General features: G+C 60.4%; 2 protein-coding genes across 2 annotated transcripts; both read right to left on the bottom strand.

Annotated features, from left to right (window-relative positions):
- Positions 1 to 3,888: 3,888 nt before the first annotated feature.
- Positions 3,889 to 5,732, bottom strand: FOXS1 (forkhead box S1). Its single transcript, XM_065414851.1, has one exon. The coding sequence runs from the start codon at positions 5,730 to 5,732 to the stop codon at positions 4,155 to 4,157; it is 1,578 nt and encodes a 525-aa protein (XP_065270923.1). The 3' UTR covers positions 3,889 to 4,154.
- A 3,473-nt stretch (positions 5,733 to 9,205) lies between these two features.
- Positions 9,206 to 17,457, bottom strand: LOC135887005 (interferon regulatory factor 4-like). Its single transcript, XM_065414785.1, has 8 exons — positions 17,284 to 17,457; positions 16,655 to 16,841; positions 15,787 to 15,890; positions 15,258 to 15,369; positions 13,100 to 13,219; positions 11,559 to 11,954; positions 10,709 to 10,827; positions 9,206 to 9,920 (listed from the first exon to the last, which is right to left on the bottom strand). Exons 1-8 carry the CDS (start codon positions 17,455 to 17,457, stop codon positions 9,780 to 9,782), a joined length of 1,353 nt encoding a protein of 450 aa, XP_065270857.1. The 3' UTR covers positions 9,206 to 9,779.
- Between the last annotated feature and the right edge of the window lie 1,462 nt (positions 17,458 to 18,919).

Below are 18,919 nucleotides of genomic sequence, written 5' to 3'. Positions count from 1 at the left end.
CCACACCGGGCAGGGCTGTGCGGCAAGCTAGTTCGCTGCAGTCACGCCCTTGTGTGCCAGGTGGGGACAAGCCTTGTGCCTGGTTAGACGCCGATTCAAACACATACATGGTGACTACTGAGGAGGACACAGGACACTCGCCAGTGGTGCCAATGCTCATCATTTTATTGACAGTCTTGCAATAGTCCGCGTTTTTTCTTAAAGCCCCAGCTCCTGCGGTCAGTTATTACAAGAGACTCTCAGCTTTCGTTTTGAAAGAGTACATTTCTAGCCCTCATGCTTGCGGAGAAAAGCTTTAAAATGTAGCCCCCCAAGGCTCAAACCCTAGAAGGCAAAGACCCCACAATGTGCTGTTGTATAACATCTCCTGATTTGTAAGAGAACCTCTGATGTTGTTGGGCCTGGCTCCTGGGTTATGAATGCCTGGGGTTGGGGCAAATGCAAGACACCTGCTCCCAGCAGCCTGGTCCTTGCCCGGGGCTTTGCCTCGCCTCAGACTAGAAAAGCAGGCTCCCCCTTGCAGGCGGTGCTGCGTTCGCCTGGCATTTCCTGGGGGCTGCGGCCCCAGGCTGGGGTGGCCCTGGCACGGTGTTTTTCACAGCAGCATGCTGGGTTTCTGGAGCCTTCCTTTCCACACCGCACTGAAGGAGGAAGGAATTGTCCTGCCATCTGCCTCGGAGGCGCAGAAGGAGACTCAGCCAGCGCTTGGCTTTGCCACGTGGCCCTGCCGGGGGAGGCCAGAACGACTAGCCCTGTTTTCATTCCGGCCCAGGAGCGTTAGAGGATCATCCCCGGATGCCCCGAAAGGCCCTCGGGCTGTTCTTTCGTGGCCGATGCCTGTGGGGTGGCTCTGGCAACCCGATCCCCTCTGTCCACTGGGTAATTCCAGCCCCCTTTCCTGGTTCATGGCCAGGAGCTCGGCCGTTTCAGCATTTCCCTGTTTGGCAGGTGAGGAGAGGGACCAGAGTCTCAGCCCGGGGCAACAGAGGTCCATTTCTGCCTGCTGCTCACGAGGGGGGCACCCTGGCTAACCTCACACCCCATGTGCCATTCCCTAGGGCCCCAAGCCGAGGGGGTAACCTGGTCAACTACTCTCTCGTCCACCCCCATCTCACCTGGAAAGTCTGGAGACTTCTCCGCGAATGCATCTCATCCCTCCTCCCTGCAGAGGATGCTGGGGAAGCACTGGCATTTGGGGGGGGGGGAAATGGGGGCTCAGACTTGGCACGGACTCGTCCTCAGTGCAGGCCTGTCCCCCCGGACTCCCGCCCTCCATGTGTGGCTGGGAGCTGCTCTGGGCCCATCTGACATGGGGCATCGGGAGAGTGCTCGAAGAAAAGCCAGGCAGACTCTTGGAAGGGGCCGGTGCGAAGGGCCATGCTGCAGCCCAGGGGGTGTATTGGCGCTGCTGAGACATCAGCCCAGATACTGGTGACCGGGCAGCGAGCTCGGCTGGGACCTGCTCACCCCCCCAGCAGGGAACCATGTCTAAGAACAGCCAGCCGCTCCGGGGAGGCACAGTCTGGGGAGGAGTGGGGTGCTGCACACCCTCAGTGGGGGGAGAAGGAGGGGATTAGCCTGGCACTTCTCAAGGGACTGGGGGCTCCCTTGTCCCCCAGAGTTTAGCTACAGCTGCGGCCAGAACAACTTCCTTTTTCTCTCACTCAGCTGGCAACTCGTGTGTTATGTTCTTATGCCTTGGCCTCCCCACAGAAACCCTCAGACGCTGTGTCCCAGACCAGCTCCTGCCCTGCTACTTGCAACCTTCAGCCTGGCACAAAGGTTGTCCTGCTGCCCAGGGCCAGGCGAGAAAAGCCCTGCCCCACACGTACATCCAGCGCCTCTCCTGTGCAGTCACACAGCGAGCAGTGAGTCAGACCTGTGTGTCCTCACCAGCAACGTCCTGCATGAGTATAGCTGGAAGAATTCTGCAAACCCACGTTCACTTTCCCCTACTCCTGCTGCTGCTTTCCTCGCTGCTCTGAGCCTGCCAGGGGCTGCTCCGGGGCTGTCCCTCCCTGCATCCTGTCCAACGCCTCACCTGGAAGCTCTTTGGGTTAGGGCTGGGCCTTTCCAAGAGGGATGCAAAGAGCCTAGCAAGGTAGGCTAGATCTCTGATGTGGTTTCTGCACACTCTCCCTGCCCGTGGGGGCTACAAACATGACACAACCCCCACCCCACGCCAAGGGAACCACTCTTCCTGCTACCTGGAGGGTTTGGAGTCCTATTAACCCTGCCTGCTGCGGGCCCCGTGACCTGGCAGGGTTCCTTCCACTCACAGCTGGCTGTCGCTCTGGGGCTCAGGCTGTGGTACAGAAACGCCCCATTCCCAGCGTGCTGACACAGCTCCATCACACATCGGCCTCGCTGGCCTAGAGGGGCCTGAACTGTGCTCAGGCCTGCGGCGGGGACACGATTAACACTCACACTCCTCCCGCGGCGGAAGACGAGGCTCAGCTGGGTTCTACCTCAGGCACTCACCTGGCCCCCCTCACCACACACTCTCCCCCGTGGGGCAGGGCACGGCTCTGACCTCCTGCGTCTAGCAGGGGAACGGAGGAGCCTAAAGCACAGGCAGCTGCACCAGGGTCTCCCAAGTCCCAGCCTTGCCCCCAGCCTTCCCTAGCTGGCTCAGGGCCCTGGCCTGCTGGAACTGCAGCTGGGACCTCTCTCTCCCTCCACCCCACCCGTGTCCTGACACATGGAGATCAGGACGCACGTTCACAAGGGGCAGTTTTGGAGACAGGTGAGCGAGCTCCACTCAAGGGATGGGGTGGGCATGGCCCCTCCCAGCAGCCCTGCCCAGGAGGCAGGGGCAACGTGGCTCCTGCCAGCTGAAAGTGGAACCAGCTCATGGAGGTAGGATTCCTCCCCCCACCCCTGGGTGCAGAGGAAGCCGCGTGCTGCCCCAGGAAGTGCTGTGCCATAAGGGCCATGCCAGGTGGGTGGCTGCAGCGAGCTCAGCCCCTCACGGCTTAGTTCATTAGTTGATTCACACTCATTGTTAGGACGCCCTTTCTGCCCCCCTCCAGCGAGTGCCTCACAAACCCCAGCCCACGCTGGGCCTCGCAGGGCCCCGGGACGCACGTGGCCGTGGCCCTGTTTTACAGCGGGGGGCTCAGCCACGCCGAGATGGGCAGGCACGTTTCCAAAGGCGCCCGTTGATTTCGCAGCCCGTCATCGCTGGGTGCCTAGCTGAAGCCACCTCGCAGGAGCCTGGTTTCCTGGAGCTGCCAAGCACCCGCCACCCTCTGAAAACCAGCCTCTTTACAGCGTCTCGCCAGCACTAGTCGCGGTGGGAAATCTGGGCCACTGGCCTTAGCGACGGGCCCAGACTCGTCAGTGGCGAGCTGGGATTTGAATTCAGCAGCTCATAGCCAGATTTCACCCAGGAGCCTGCACTGCCGGTTCGACTCCTCCCTCTAAGGAACAACCGCCCGAGGCCCGTGGGACTGGGACGGGTCTGCCCTGGTGTGGACGCCACGCTGCAGCGCAGAGAGCTAACGGCAGAAACCTTCTTACACTACAAACCACGTGGGTCCTTGGAACACGCTGCTTTAGAGAGGACAGTAAAGCCCCAGGGCTGGGTCCCCGCTGCCTGCCTGAACCCCGGTGCAGAGTGGGTGTGCCATGCTCCTGCAGGGGCACGTGGAGAACCCCCGGGGTGCCAAGAGGTGCAAATGACAAGTCAAGGTGCAGGGCATGGGAGAACCAGCTGACCCCAAGCAGCACCTTCCCCCCCCCCTTCAGTCCCACCTGCCCTTTGCATGATGCTCCCAGGCCCCGAGGCAGAGACACCGAGGCGAGACGCAGTTGGGGGATGCGTTTTATTCCACTGGCCAGGACACGGTTCCATCCAGCCCCTGTCTCCCACGCAGGGTTCTAGTTTGGTGGGATAACAGCCATGGCAAAAGGACGCTGGCAGCGGGTGGTCCGGTACCCAAAGTGATTTCTCCTGGGAGCCCGGGTCCCTCTTAGCTCCATCAGGCAGTCACCACTGGGCAGGAAGCAGCAGGAGAGAATAACTTACATGGCGAGTCCCTTCCTCGGAGTCAGCTCTCCGAAGGGCAGGTGGCATGGCCAGGGGTGTCCTGGGCACAGCGGTGGGCGGCAAGAGAGGCTGCGAGGGCACAGTCTGTCCTGGGCAGGGCCTGTCACTCAAAGAAGAACATGCCAGGTGTCCTGTAGAGACAGTGGGGGAGTCCCAGCTGGTAACCATTCCCTCCTGGCAGGGAGAACGGGCTCCCAGCCCACGACTCCTTCTGCTCCCCCTGCAGCTGGACGGCAGGTCTGAAGGGGGGCGGCTGGATGGGGGTCACGGGAGCTGCGCTTGGCGACGCCGTCAGGAGGTGCTCCAGGGCCGAGTTGCACGCCCGCTCGTTCATGCAGAAGCTCAGCGCCTGCACGCGGCACTGGTAGTTCCCGCTCAAGCTGTCCGAGCCCGAGCAGCCGAAGGAGCTGAAGACGGGCAGTGTCGGCTTGATGTAGCCATCTCCTTCAAAGGAGGGGAAGCAGGCTGGCGAGGGCTGCCGGCTGCAGGGCAGCGAGGGCTTGCTGGGCCCCAGCAGGGCTGGGAACACGGGGGCCACCTGGCTGAATGGCTGGGACAGCCCCATGGTGCACGCCGCAGACTCCTTACCCTCCAGTTCGCTGTCGGGAGACACGGTCGGGGCTGGTGTGGCTTGAGGCGGTTCCTTGATGTCCCTGGTCAGCTGGGGGTGCTGCTGGGTCACTCGCTCCCCCGGGGCAGTGTATGGGGGCTGAGCTATCTGGATGGGGGGCTGAAGCCCCCCAAATACAGTCTCCTTCAGCCGGGGGGGATCTTGCCCCTGGGTCTCCAACAGGCGCCCCTCGAGGCCTGGGTAGCAGGGCTGCTTCTCAAAGAGCTGGGGTTTGGGCTCCGGCCCCTCCAGAGGGTACAGACACGCCTGCCTGGGTTTCTGCAGGTACTTCCTAGGGGTCAGCAGGCTGGCCTGGCCTGGCTGCTCTGGGCAATGGATGCTGGGTTCCTTGCTGCCCTGGCCACACTCCTTGGTACCCACTTGGACCTCCAAGGTCAGCGCCTGTCCAGCTCCTGTCCGCCCCCCGCACGAGCTGAGCAGCTGGCTGGCGGGAGCAGGCGAGGAGTAGCTGCTCTCTGTCTTGATCTCCTCAGCCAAGAGAGCCACGGGCTGGGGGTGCTGCCGGGCCCGGTACTTGGGCTGTCTCTTCCGCGCCCCCTCCGCCTCGCCCTCCGGCACATCCCGCAGGCCGCGCTTTCTGGTGAAGCGGCGCCGGCGGCGCAGGAAGCTGCCGTTCTCGAACATGTTGTAGCAGTCGGGGTCCAGGGTCCAGTAGTTGCCCTTGCCGGGTTTCTTGTCGTCCCGGGGCACCTTGACGAAGCACTCGTTGAGCGAGAGGTTGTGGCGGATGCTGTTCTGCCAGCCCTGCTTGTTGTCCCGGTAGAAGGTGAAGCGGCCCATGATGTACCGGTAGATGCCGCTCAGGGTGATCCTCTTCTCCGGGGTGCTCTGGATGGCCATGGTGATGAGGGCGATGTAGCTGTAGGGGGGTTTGGTCACCTCGCCCATCTGGGAAGGGGCCCCGCTGCCACCACTCGGCCCGCTGCTCTGGGGTGGCTCTGAGCTGGGGCATGGAGCTAGCACCATCCCCAGGTTGCCGCAGCCTCCTTGGTCGCAGACGGGAGGCAGGATGCGCAGAGAGGAGGCAGGGATGGGATACTCCAATTGCATCCTTTCCGGGCAGGGATCCCTCCCGTCCCGTCTGGAGCAGCTGGCCGCCGCGAACTCCCAGCTCCAACTCCTGTGGAAACCTTGTTCCAACTCGGTTAAAACTCTGCTGCAGCCCAGCCTCCCGCCTCTGAAAAAGGCGAAAGGGGGCGGAAAGTCCCTCCTCTTGCCCAGAGCGTTGTGGGGGCCGCCTAGGGCGGAGCGAGGGGCAGCGGGAGCTGATAATCCGCCTCCTGTTCATTCTCGGAGGTTCCTGAGCCAGGCGGCTGGGGAGGAAACACAACCAGGCTGCTGGTCGATCCAGGGCACGCAGCATTGCTGTTCCCAGACAGAGTGGGTGGGAAGCAAGGGGGGTGGAAGGGAGGGAGGTGGGAGCTCAGTGCCAGGCTCTGTCCTCGGGGGAGCCCTGGGGTGAGGCAGCCTGGGTTTTGTGCCCGCGTTCTCTCTGGGCATCCCGGGCTCTGATCCTCACTCACGCTCCCTCTTTTGAGGGCTCTTAGGGCTCTTTCCCTCCCCTCACCCCATCTTTTCTGGGGGTCTCAGATCTCCTGGGGATCTGCCCACCATGGCTCTCCCTAGCTCTGTGCACTGGCTCTGTTATCGAATGTTTAATGTTCAGTGCCCCCTGCCTGCCCGCCCCCGGCAAGGGAGACTGGGGGAGGGAAGAGAATGGTGTGGGGAGACTTTGGGCTTTTTAGGGGATCCCCAAGGGGAGGAGGAAGGGGGTGCAGAGCTGACAGTCACCTGGCTGGTTTTTGACCAGCCTGGCTGGTTTTTCTGTGCCCATGTGCCAGTCGGGGGACGTGGCATGCCAGGGGTAACTTGGCAGCTGGCCACATGCATTGCAAGGGGGTCCAGTGGCCAGGGGTGGGGCTTCCAGTGGGGGTGAGGTGAGGGGGCTTGTGGGCAGTGGGGTCAGGCTTCTGGGGGTGGGGGGGAAGGTCAGGTTGGGTGTGAGGGGGCATGGCCAGTGGCCTGGTTTTCTGTGCCTGGGAGATGGCACCTGAGAGGCAAGGCAAGGCAGGGCAGGGGGAGGCTGCAGGGGAGGGGGAGGCAGCGTGTCACCATGCACAGGGCTGCTGGGGTCGCTGGCACCCTGGGTAAGAAGGGGCTAGTTTGTCCTGGCAGAATAAACTCCTCTAGGCTCCTGGCTCCCTCTAGCGGAGACTTGGGCTGTTAATAACAGTAACACTGAGCCCTCCCCTAGGTAGACTTTACAAAGGATTACTACTGAAGTATCATTATCCCCATTTTACCGATGGAGTGGGAAAACTGAGGCACTGGGCAGTGCAGTGATTTGCCCAAGGGAACCCAGCAGGCCAGTGGCAGAGCCAGGACTCGACCCTAGACTGGGACTCAGTTGTGCTCAAGCCACTAGGCCACGCTGCCTCCCAGTCCCTGTTTCTGCGGCCAGGTTCCCTCCTGCCTCACTAGCCTGAGTGGCTGCTCTCTGCAGCCAGTCCCCGCCTCGCTCTGTGCCAGGTCCTGTTCCCGGGGCAGTTTGGTTCTCGCGGCCTATAGCCCGTGCCCTGGCTTTGGAGCCCTTCGGGGGAGCATGCCCACTGCCCAGAGACCCCTCTGCAGGGAGCGCTGGTGATTTCACAGCAGGGAGTCCCGGCTGGCACTGGGCACCCTGGGGCAGTGGGCTTTTCTCTCTCTGTTGCTCACCCAGCTGTTTCCTGAGGTTTATGCGTCTCGTTTTCCCTGATTTACTCTCCACGGGGTCTCCTTGCGGTGCTCACCATGAGGCTCTACTCGTGGGGTAGCATCTGGGGCCTCCCACCCTCAGCCCTGCAAGCACAGCTGTGTCCACCTCTGGGCACTCCCGTGGAGGGCGTCAGTGACAGCCTCTCCCAGGGAGTGACTCTCAGGGCTAGTTCTTGCGGACACGGACTCCTGACTTTTCCAGCATTTCCCTGCTGTTGGGCCAGGTCCCGTCCGGTGCCCAGCTAACCCCACCGCTGTGCGGCTGGTGCCCAGGGACCGAGTGCAGTGCCTTGTGGGTAGGCTGGAGAACAAGCGGGTAGCAGGACGGAGAGGTTGGAGGCGAGGCGTGCGGAGGCCCCGTGTGTGGGACCGCAGGTGACGCGTGGCCGGGTGAGCTGAAGGGAAGGCGATCAGGAGCCAGGATGAAGAGGGAGGCCAGGCGTGCAGGACAGGGAGGAGGGCTGCCCCACAGGCAGCGTGTTGAGACTTGGCCTGGAATGCAATGAGCCCAGCAAGCCGCTGCTCTGCCTCCGAGTTGTACGGCAGGGCCGGGGGCCAAGGCGCCTTCGCTCCCCTGGGAAAGGACATGAGCGCGCCAGGGCAGAGCCAGGGGCCTGCAGAGCTTCCCCAGGGTTGAAGCTGATGAAAACAGGAGGGGGCTCTCAGGCAGGAGGTGGAAGGGGTGCTCCCCTGCGAGCTGCTCCTCACCCCCACCGCCCGCCCCCTCCCCAGAAAGTCTCCCCCAGGCCATGCGGGGGAGGGGTGTGGACCCTTCTTTGCGAACCAAAGCTCTCAAATTCACATGCTGGCTGCTGCAAGCCAACAGGCGTCTGCTGAGGCGAAGCCAAGCGTGCTGCCTATGCTGTACTCAGGCTGGAGCCAGCAAACAGCCCCCTCCCGTCTAGTCCCCGCTCTGTGCCCCTCTTGGCCAAGCCAAGAGCAAAGCTGAAATACACGGGGGGGGGGGGGGGGGGGGCAGGGCAACTGGCTCCTCTGGTGCTGCCCTTGGGCTTGCAGCAGGGGCTCTGACATGCCTGTGACCTTTCCTGGGGGAGGAGTCCCTGCAGCAGGCTCAGCCAGTAACGATCTTGCGCCCAGTTTCAAAGCACTCTGCAAAGGGCGTCCAATCAGCCCAGTGATCGGGGAGGCAGTAATAGCCCCTTGTTACAGAGGGGGGAAGCTGAGGCACCGAGCCGGGACGTGACACACAGTCACTGCCAGGGCTGGGGTTAGACATCAGGAATTCACGGCTCCCAGGCCCAATCCATGAGCCCACGCCAGCCTCTCACCACAGAGGATGGGGCCATCCCAGGAGCTGGACACTGAAGCACCCAACTGGGCACCGGGCACCTCAGAAAGTTTCTTCAGGCCATGTCCCAGGTGGAGGAGAGGAGCCCTAGGCCACCCCAGCATTGATCCCGGGAGCCTGGGAGGCAGGCCAAGGTAGCGCACTCATCTCCCAGCTGGGAGAGCCAGGCCTGGGGAATGAGCCCTCGCTTTAACCTCTCCTCAGATCCGGAGCTAACGCCGCTCCTGCCTGCTCTCCGCTAGGTGGCAGCTGCAGGCCACAAAGCCACTGCGGGGACTCACTCTCCAGAGCAGCCAGCGCCCTCAGCAGGGAATTCCAGGGCAGCTGCTCTGGGCTGAATGCACCTGCCCCGTGGGGCTGCTGGGCACTGGATTCACATGGCAAAGTTTGGAGCTATCGCTCCCCAGCCCAGGTTGGGGGAATGGACGTAACTTTTACTGTCTCCGTTTTACTTTATTTTCATCAGCTGCCCTGAACCCACTGCCCTGCCCTGAGCTCTGTGCTCCTGAACCAGCGTTTTTACTCACAGCTGTTACGGAAGGGCAGGTTCCCAGGGCCACGGAACTAACCATCACCCTGCTTCAGCCAGAGAAATAAAATCACAGCGGCCAGGGTACAAAAATCAACACTTCTTCTGTATCAACGTAACCCGCCACGTCCCAGAGCCCATGTCGTACTCCAGTAGCGCCACGTCACAGCTATCCTGCCACGGATCAGTCTGGGATGAAGTCCCCATGCCTGAGCTCCGGATAAAGAGCATGCTTCCCCCAGAGAGGGGCTAATGCAACTAGATCTACAGGGCTGATTCCAGGGCTACCCCATAGAGCAATCCAGGCTCTAGTCCTTATGTGCAGCGGCTGGCTGGGTCCCTCCATGCTGTGTTACGCAAGGCTACTCCCGGGTTATAGGGCCTCCATTAGAGACAGGGCTAATGGGGTGTGTGCGGGGTGGGCACGATCTTTTCCATGCTACACAAGCTCGACTGTGAGTGGGGTCGAGGCACCTTGCTGGCCCCGTCTTCCTCTACCGGGAGCTCAGGGCTGGCACAGCTGCTTCAGGATCTGGGTGATGTGGCTGGAAGCATCAGTGGCATACGGCTGTGAGGAGTCGCGCTGTGACAGTGGTCCCATGCGCTGGGCATGAAGGAAGAGTTCTCGTGCAAACACTGGCTCAACCTGCAGTGCAAGAGAGCGGCCGGGTCATTGCAGGCAGACAGACTGTGCGTGGGCAGGGCCATGCTCTGCCTTACAGCTCACCCCGGTCACCTCCCTCGCTCCCCGGCACTCACTGGCTGCCTCTTTACAGCACGCGCCGACCTGGCAAGCTGCACTCTTGCGTGCCCAGCACAGGGTGGGCTGGGATCTACGAAACCTCAGACTTCCTCTCCGGCCAGCCAACGTGCCCTGCAGCAGCATGTGTCAGAGCTGCCGGGCGCCCGCTGCTGTGCCCTGCTTTGCGCCAGGGCTCGGGAGCACGAGTTACAACCCGCAGCTCAGGGCGATGGAGACAGCCGCGGAGACTCGGTTAGTAAAGACTTGACGAGAGGGAAAAGGAGAAGGAGCCCGAAGGAGAGGAGAACTGGCAGCCCATGTTCCTCCCCCACAGAGGCGCCGACCTTGTGGGTGCTCCGGGGCTCAAGTACCATGGAAAAAAATAGGGGGTGCTCAGCACCCACCAGCCACAGTGGCCCCAGGGCTGGTCGCTGATCAGTGAGCGGTGGGCAGACAGTGCCCAGGGGAGGGGTGGAGAGGAGCTAGTGGTGGGTGGGCGGGGTGGAGACCTGGGAGGGGCGGAGCAAGGGTAGGAAGAGGCGGAGCAAGGGCGGGGCCTCAGGGCGGAGCAGGAGAAAACAGAAGTCAGCGCTTGTACCCCACCCCGGAGTTCACAGGGGCCACGTGACAGACCCCGGCCAAACAGCTGGCCAAGTCCAGCATAGCCCCCTCTGCCTGCCCCAGATACTCACGTGGGCCATGATGAGCTTCTGAAAGTTCTGGCTTGGGGTGGGGGGATACTCCTCTCCGAAGCACAGGCGGATCTGATACTGGGGCATGGGCTCCCCACGACTCAGGTAGCTCCGTAGTTCTGAAACCCACAAGCATTTCCAGACGTCACTTGGAGCGCTCTCGAGAGGCTGACACACACGGCCGGGGGCTGGACAGACCCTGCCCCGGGGGCTGATGGAGACACGACAGTCCAAAGGGTCTGCACCGGGGGAGGACCCTGCAGGGTCACTGGGATCTTGGGGCACGGAGATTTCACTGGGCCACGCACAGGCCTCATGGGAAAGGCATGGATCTCTTAGAAGGAAGGAGGGAGGTAGCAGCCGGGGTGGGATTCATGCTAGTCCTCTCCCTGGGCAGTAGAGCCAGCGGACTCCTTACAGCTCCCAAATGGGGGTCTCAGCGAGAAGAAACCTGTGGGTCGTACTGGTTCATCCCGTCCCAAAGCTAACTCCTACTCCTAAAACACAGGCTCTTAGCACTGGAGCCCAAGGAGAATCGCTGCTGGCAGTACAGGGCATATAACACACAGCTGAGCGGCTCTGATTCAACCCAGCACAGGCTAGCAGGGCACAGACATTCCAGCCAGTTCAGTCCCATATTCTTCCCTATTCTGTAACATACTAGAGCACAAGCGCCTCCCAGGCCCTGGTCACTGAGGCAAAGAGCAAGTGCCCAGTGGGTAGGGCAGGACGAGATGGGGTGTATGCTCCTCTCCTCCCCATGCCCTTTGCCCAGGTCTCCCAGCCCCCCCCCGAGCATGTCACTGCCATGCCCTTGAGCTGCCCCTGGGCACACTGAACGGGCACGTACGCTGCAGGAACTGCTGTGTGTCCAGGAGCTTGTAGGTTTTCTCTCTCTCCAGCTTGTTGGGTCGGTCGTTGTGAGGCGCCATGGGCCCGTTCCAGTACACCCTGCCTTGGCACTGCCGCTTCATGAAGACGCCTTCAGGGGCCACCCACAAGAGGACGCCCCGGTCCAGGTGGGGAAGAAGCCGTTCCAAGACGCCCGTCACGCCCGCCATCCTGCTGTCGCCGGTCAGCAGGCGGGGGGAGGGGAACTGGATCTGCTCCATGGAGGACGGGCCGTAGAGTCGCTCGTTGTCAGCCGGCACCAGGCGGTAGGTGATGCGGCAGCCCTCGGCGGTGCGGGTGGTGAACTCCTTCACCAGCACGTCGCGATAGTAGAGGCGGACGTGCAGCCAGCAATCTGGGGGGGCAGGGGAGGGAAGAGGGGTCAGGAAGTGGGGAAGCTCCCAGGGACAATGGATGAAAGTTGGGGGCCGGTGGGTCACTGACGCTCAGTCAGGGCACTGAATGGGCCCTTCGGCCACTGACGGCCCTGGGCCCAGCTCCCCGGCTCAGACAGAGCCGAGCCTCCCACCAGCAATCCCAGGGAACCACCTGGAGGAACGGACACGCTGGAAGGTAGCCCCGTGCTGCAGGGCTCTAGAGCGCCAGGTAACACCCCCTGTTCCATGCCGCCTCAGCCCGCCGGAGGGGAGCGGTCACAGTGCTGTGCTACCAGGAGCCGGGGCCATGCGCTCAGCGCTGCCCCGAACCACAGTGCAGGCCGGGGCCCGGCCCCCAGCCGAGCTGGGTGTGGCTCCTGCGGGGAGCTTGCAGCAGTGGAGGGGGCAGCGGGGGACCTGCCGGGCGGCTGCCTAGAGTTAGGCCAGGAGGCGTTGTGGAGGGGAGGAGGGATGTCGGAGCTGGGGCCAGCCGCTCCCAGACGTGGGCCAGGCCCGGGAGCTTAGGCACCGTTCACTGGAATGGCGAGCACCTGGTGCTGTGAGGGGCAAGTTCCTTGGCAGGAAACCCAGCCAGGCCCAGCGTGCCCTGCATCGGAACACCCGCCCCCACACGAAGGCAAAGCCGGGCAGAGCGGGATTTACACCCCTTCCCGATTCCATCCGGTAAGTTAGAGCAGCCCCAGGCTCATTTACAGCTCGGTGTTTGTGTTGGGGGAAGGGGAAAATGAAGGGCAAACCCCTAATTCCCCTATGTGCACACGCTTAACTGAAAACACCGAATGAGCCTTGGAAGGGACAGAAAGCCAGGGGTCACCCCTTAATCCCATAGCCATGCTGGGGCCCTCATAGGTGCGTGTGCGTCTCTCCAGCCAGGACTGGGATCCCACTGGCAGAGCCCAGCAGAACCTTAGCACCCAAACTGCAGGAGGGCACTTCAGTTCCCGACGGTCTGGAGACCCCGAGCCCCGGAATCCCAGGGGTGGGTTAAATTCTGGCCTCACTGAAGTCAATGATTTCAATAGGGCCAGGGTCTCCCCCTCTGCCTCCGTCCCCTGTGCAGCAGAGGGGGAGATCCCAGGCTGGCCCCCTTCCATTCCTTTACCTGAGTTGTTGATGTCTGCAGTGGGGACGTGATTGGAGCTGGGATCACCCGGCTGTGGGCTCTGCAGAAAGCGAGCGTGTGTTGGGCTCCAGCCACAGAAAACCCCTTTCACATGATACCCTAGGAACAAAACAGAAACCGAGCGTGCAACGTTATCCACTCTCAGAAACAGTCCTGGGCAGTCAGTCTAATGCCCTCTTTGCCTCGGGAGAGAGGGGGAGTTTCTCCTGAGCACAGCACTTGTTATTGGGTGCCCAGGCTTTTCCCAAGGCGGGGCCAGAGAGCCCGTGAGCTGGTGAGCTCCTCTCTGGCAGTCTGTATGCCCTGCAGGAACAGCCATCTGGGAAGCAGCAGAGCAGTGCTCAGAATGGCCCATGTTCCCACAGATTCGTGGCAAATCTCTTCTCTCTCCCACCCGTGCAGCCCCACAGAACAAAGTGTGTCTGGCTGGGAGAGGGCGAGCAGGATTTGTGCCTGGAGTTTAGATGTTCTGTCTATTAGGCACCTGGGCAACAAACGCCCTCACCTGTAACTCTCTCCCTGTTCTTCCTCTCCCACCCCTGCTATCCTTTCCTCAGCCATGTATGTTCCCGAGATCTACAGAGCATGGGGCTGCTCTGTAGATCATGAACCTGACCTTTCTGACAGCAGCCAACAGGTTCATTATATGGCTCCCATAGGCAGCTGACAGAGACTAACAACAGAAAATATTGTGCCCTTCATCCACGCAGCTCAAAGCACTTGCCAAACAGGGCTGGATCAGGGCCCTGAGCACCCTGGCGCGAAGTCCTGTTGCACTCGTTATACGGAGGAGTGGAATGAGGCACCAAGAGGTGACTAAGTAACTTGGCCAACGTCAAAGAGTGAGTTAGTGGCAGAGCTGGGAACAGAACCCAGGAGTTCTGCCTGTGTTCTTGAGCTCTACTCATTAGACACACTCCCACAGCTGCTCTGAATCGGGAGCCAGAAACCCAGCCAGGCTGACAGCCCTTTGCTCGCTGCTCAGGAAACTCTTAAAAGCCCCTGGAAGTAAAATGATCAAAAGCAGGTTCCCAGGTTCTGACCAACACGCTACCTAATTTATGGTAACTCCGCTGCTCTTCACTGCAGAGCAGCCATGTCCTAGGCAGCGTATGTCAATGAGCTATGCCCTGCATACACTGCCGAAATTGTGCGCCATAGCCCTGGGCCGGGGCTTTGGCCAAGCGCTACCCAGCATGTGCTGTAACTCAGTGGTTCTCACCCAGGGGTCGGAAGTGCAGGGCCAGCATTAGGAGGCAGCAAGCAGAGCAATTGCCTGGGGCCTTACAGCGTGGGGGGGAGGCCCGTGAAGCTAAGTTGCATGCTTCAGCCCCAGGTGGTGGGGCTTGGGCTTCAGACAAGGCTCACAAGTGAAAAACAGGCAAATGTAAGTACTGTATTTATATTCCGATTGATTGATTGATTTTATAATGATATGGTCACAGGGAGAAAGTCAGCACTTTTTCAGTACTAGTGCACTGTGACCCTTTTGTATTTTATGTCTGATCTTGTAAGGAAGTAGTTTTTAAGCGAGGTGAAACTTGGGGGTACGCAAGACAAATCAGCCTCCTGAAAGGGCTCCAGGAGTCTGGAAAGGTTGAGAACCACTGTGTAACTAAAACCCGAGTCAGTGCAGGGACCGACGGAGGGTATGTTTCTTTCGCAGGCTGCTGACAAGAAGCACTGAGTAAAGTGAACTAATTTAGCTCTGAGTTGGGGCATCATCTGTTAGTGTAGCTAGCATCCTGGCTGGAATATAGTTACCAGAGATGGGCAGAGCTACCATGGTTTCAGATCCGGATCCAAAGTGCAGGGGTATTTGGATCGCTGGTTCTGGTCTGTGCCCATGTCTCATAGTGACAGAACTCACTCAATTAAAGGGAACTCTGAAAAAGAGTAGGGGATTCCTGTAATCATTGGGGAACTAGAGGGTATCAGAAGCCAGCCCAGACTCTGGGGGAGTTTGGACCCAGACTTTAAGGCTTGGGACCATCCCTGGTGAGAAGCAGTGAGGGGGGTGAATAAGAAATGAGTGAAACTAATCTTAAAAAAATCAAAAATAACATCTTTAGCAACTGCTCTCGTGGGTACTGGTAAGGAGATGAGAGGCTGGGAATGGACAAGTCCCCTTCCTTACCCCAGTCTGCCGGATGACTTGGTAAGTGGGAGACCAGAGGGACTGGAGAAGTCTGGGAGGTCTCCATCAGATCCTTCTTCCCATCCTCTTCCAAACCCGAGGACACGCTAGCCTGGGAGGAAGAGAACAGAACCCATGAGAACAGAACGAAGGGAGGAGTCAAGCAAAGACCTGGGAACCAGGTGACCTGAGTTCTATTCCAGGCTCTCTGGACAAATCACTTCCCTGCTGTCCGTGCCTCAGTTTCCCATGTGTAAAATGAGGACAGTCCTTGCCTACCTCAAAGCAGGGCTGCAAGGCTCTCAGCTAGATGTTTGTAAAGCTCTTTGAGATCCTTGGATAAAGGGCACTAGACGGGTACAAAGTATCATGAAATGAAAGTAGCCAGAGACCTGTGTGGGACACCCGTAAAATACCAAGCCTTGTTATCAAACCTGGAACCCATGTTCTCTGTGGGGCAGACAAAAGGAGGAAAGAGAACTGGACAAGAGAAAAGTCAGTGCAGATGATAACCTCAACCCACTCGCACCTTGTCTGGCCCGCAGTTAACTCCCCTCTCCGGGTCCCCGGGGGCTGGGGGCTGGCTCGCCTGCTGTTCTTCAGGGGGAGGGGACTCCAGGCTGCCTTCCTTCTCTGCAGAGATAACATAAAATCTGTTACTCGCCTGAGAGCAATAGAGTTGCTGTGAGAATACTCGTGCTCCCTGGGATCTCTGCGCAGAAGAACGACTTCATGCTCTTCCTTCCACTGAAAAGTGTGGCTCCACCGTTGCATAAGGAAATCAAACCCAGCACTTCCCCAGCTCCCAGCAACCTCGAATGAACCGCGAAAAGCTGAGGGACGAAGTTTCCTGCAATGTGAACGTATTCTGCCTGCTAAGTGCTTAGCATTGCTGAGCTCTGGGTGTGCTCCTCGTAACCTGGACACGCTCCATCTTCCCAAAGCCGGCTCCAGGGCATGCTGAGCGGCTGGAAGAGCCATGCTGTAGAATCAGGACACGTTTCCTCTGCCAGTTCCCCACCCAGGTGGTAGGGAGGGTTTGCTGCTGGCGGTTATTTCCTTCTGAACATGGCAATGCACCAGCACAGGCACTGCCCTGCCTAGCTCCCGTGTGGCGCTGGGGATAAGAATGTCCCATTTGGCATTTAACTGTTCCCCTCCCTCAGGCCCAGACCTGGGTGCTCTCTGCAAACGAACAAATTTACCCAGCGCAGACTGGATCCCGGCAGAGGAGGGTGATTGGGAAGGGACCAGCGTAGGGAAAAGTGACTCTGGATTGGGCCCTGTTTGTGAAATAGGAGGGGTGGGAAATGCTTCCCGTAAAGGAACAAGAAACTGTGGCTCCATCTCAAGTTGGAAGAGGCAACCTCTCTCCTGAGGTCCCGCGGACGCCATACCGGGGTCTCTGGCTCCATCCGACAGGATCTGGTACACTTTGTACGGCTCGGAGATGTCCAGCTGGCTTCTTTCGGGGACCTCTTGGAAATCGGTGCTTTTGTTCAAGGCGCACCGGAGACGGGTTTTCCAGGTGGAGGGGTCTGCCTTTGTTCCTTCCTGGTATTTCCCTTTGTAGACAGCCCAGGCCTGCAACGGCAAGGAAACGGGCAAAGGCTGCCCAGCACTTCGCCCTGCAGCCACACGAGGTGCCACCCCACCGAGCCTCTTGAAGAACCAGGCAGGTCCCAGCTTAGCAGCTGCCTGGCGCAGCACAGGTGCCTGCGGCCAGGAACAGCCCTGGAGGGAAGGGCGCCAGCCCCAGTGTGAGGCGCTGCGGGTGGCGCAGATCGGGGGGTGGGTGGCAGGAGACTGGTGGGGAGGTGGCAGAGGGCCGGGGCGGGGGGCGATGGGAGAGGCAGAGAAGGGAGGTGCTGGAGCTGGAAGGGAGGGTGGGAGCAGGCGCTGGGCGCAGAAGCGTCACGCTGCGATTTGTCCCACGCCCCGGGGGCTGGCTGCAGGCTCCGAGCTCTTTCCCCGGGGACCTGCTCCGCCCGGCTCCTGCCCGCCGCCCCACGTGCCCGCCCGGTACCTTGAAGAGCGCCGCGTCCTGCTGCTGCCGATAGTCCTGCTTGGCGGCGTGTTTCCAGGGGATGCGGAAGATGGTTTTCTCGCGGTTCTCCCAGCGCAGCCCCGGGTACCTGCCGCTGTCGATCTGGGCGATGAGCCATTCCTTGAGCCGCATGTGGCTCCCGGTCTCCGCCATGTGCGCTGCCCTCGCCAGCCGGACCCTTCCCAGCCTTCCTAGCCCCGGCGCCCTGCGCCTCTCCCCGCCGGTGCGCCGCGCACGGGGCTCTCCACTCCGCGGGACCCCAAAGCGCCCGGCCTGGAAACTTCAGCTCCGAGCCCGGCTCTCCCCGCGATCACCCGCGGCTCCCCCAGGCCCTGCCCTGCGCGCTGGCCGAGCCCCGCGGGAGCGGGCCGAGGAGCGGAGCCAGGCGGGCGCGGGGTGAAGCGCCCACGGGGGGCAGGCACAGTCTGTGTCCCCGGAGAAGGTGCTGGAGCAGGCGGGACGAAAGCGAAAGAGCAGCGTAAGGGCGATTTCACTTTCTCTTTCCTGCGGCCGCTGCTTTCAGTTTTGTGTAAGAACTAAGGGGCTGGAGCCTCAGGGACCAGGGGATAAGGGGCTGGACCCCCCTATCCACAAGCAACATGGGTCAAGGAGCACCCCACCTTCCCGGGACCATGGAACAGGGACCCCCCATTCTCCAGGGGACTGGAGTGGGGATTGTTCTCCCCCAGGTGCCATGGGGCTGGGACTAGCCAGATGGTGACCCCTGGCTCAGGGTCTAGGTTATAGTGCCCCACGATGTTAGCTTGGTGCCTACCTGTGTGGATGGGACCAGGGCAGAGCAGGGCTCAGTGACTGCTTCCTGCAGCGCTCAGGGGGGTTGGGAGCGTGGTAGGACAGTGCTGTCTGTGCAGGGAAGGTCACAGCCTGTTCTAACCCCGTCCACCAGCTGGAGTAGAGCCTGGCAATGTAGCAATCAGGGGCTACCAAAAATTGGTTGCCTGCTAGCGGTGGGTCTTTAAGAACAGGTGGGAGGACATTGCATGGCAACCATATGGAAACCTGGACCCAGACCTGGGTCCAGGCTTCCCTGTATTTCCCACAGCTCCTTGCGGTGGCTGGAAGCCAGAGCTGCTGGGTTATTACTGGTCTTCTCTAGTGAACAATCAACTTTTTCATTTTCTATGCAATTAGGAAAATGCAGCTGGTTTTGGCCCTGGGTCAGTCACCAGCTGCTTATTGACCACAGTGCAGTGCTGTCAAGGTACTGTTCAACCCTGTCATAGAATATCAGGGTTGGAAGGGACCTCAGCAGGTCACCTAGTCCAACCCCCTGCTCAAAGCAGGACTAATCCCCAGGCAGGTTTTTATACCAGTTCCCTAAATGGCCTCTCAAGGATTGAACTCATAGCCTTGGGTTTAGCAGGCCAGTGAGCAAACCACTGAGCTATCCCACTCCCCCATCTTTGAGGTTGTCTTGCTCCCCCCTGGCCTAAGGCTGTAACTGGGGGTTTATAATGGGAAACAATGGAGCAAAATCTATAAATGAAAAGGTGACCTTGTCACTGTCAAGCAAGTTACCGAGAGATGGGTTCATTTGGGGCTATAGCTGGTAATTCGCTGAAATGAATCATTGAGCCATTTCCAGCTAGTAACT

This window comes from Emys orbicularis, chromosome 12, assembly GCF_028017835.1.
Source record: "Emys orbicularis isolate rEmyOrb1 chromosome 12, rEmyOrb1.hap1, whole genome shotgun sequence".
In the NCBI taxonomy this organism is placed as follows: Eukaryota; Metazoa; Chordata; order Testudines; family Emydidae; genus Emys; species Emys orbicularis.
This window is presented reverse-complemented; position numbering and strand designations above follow the sequence as displayed.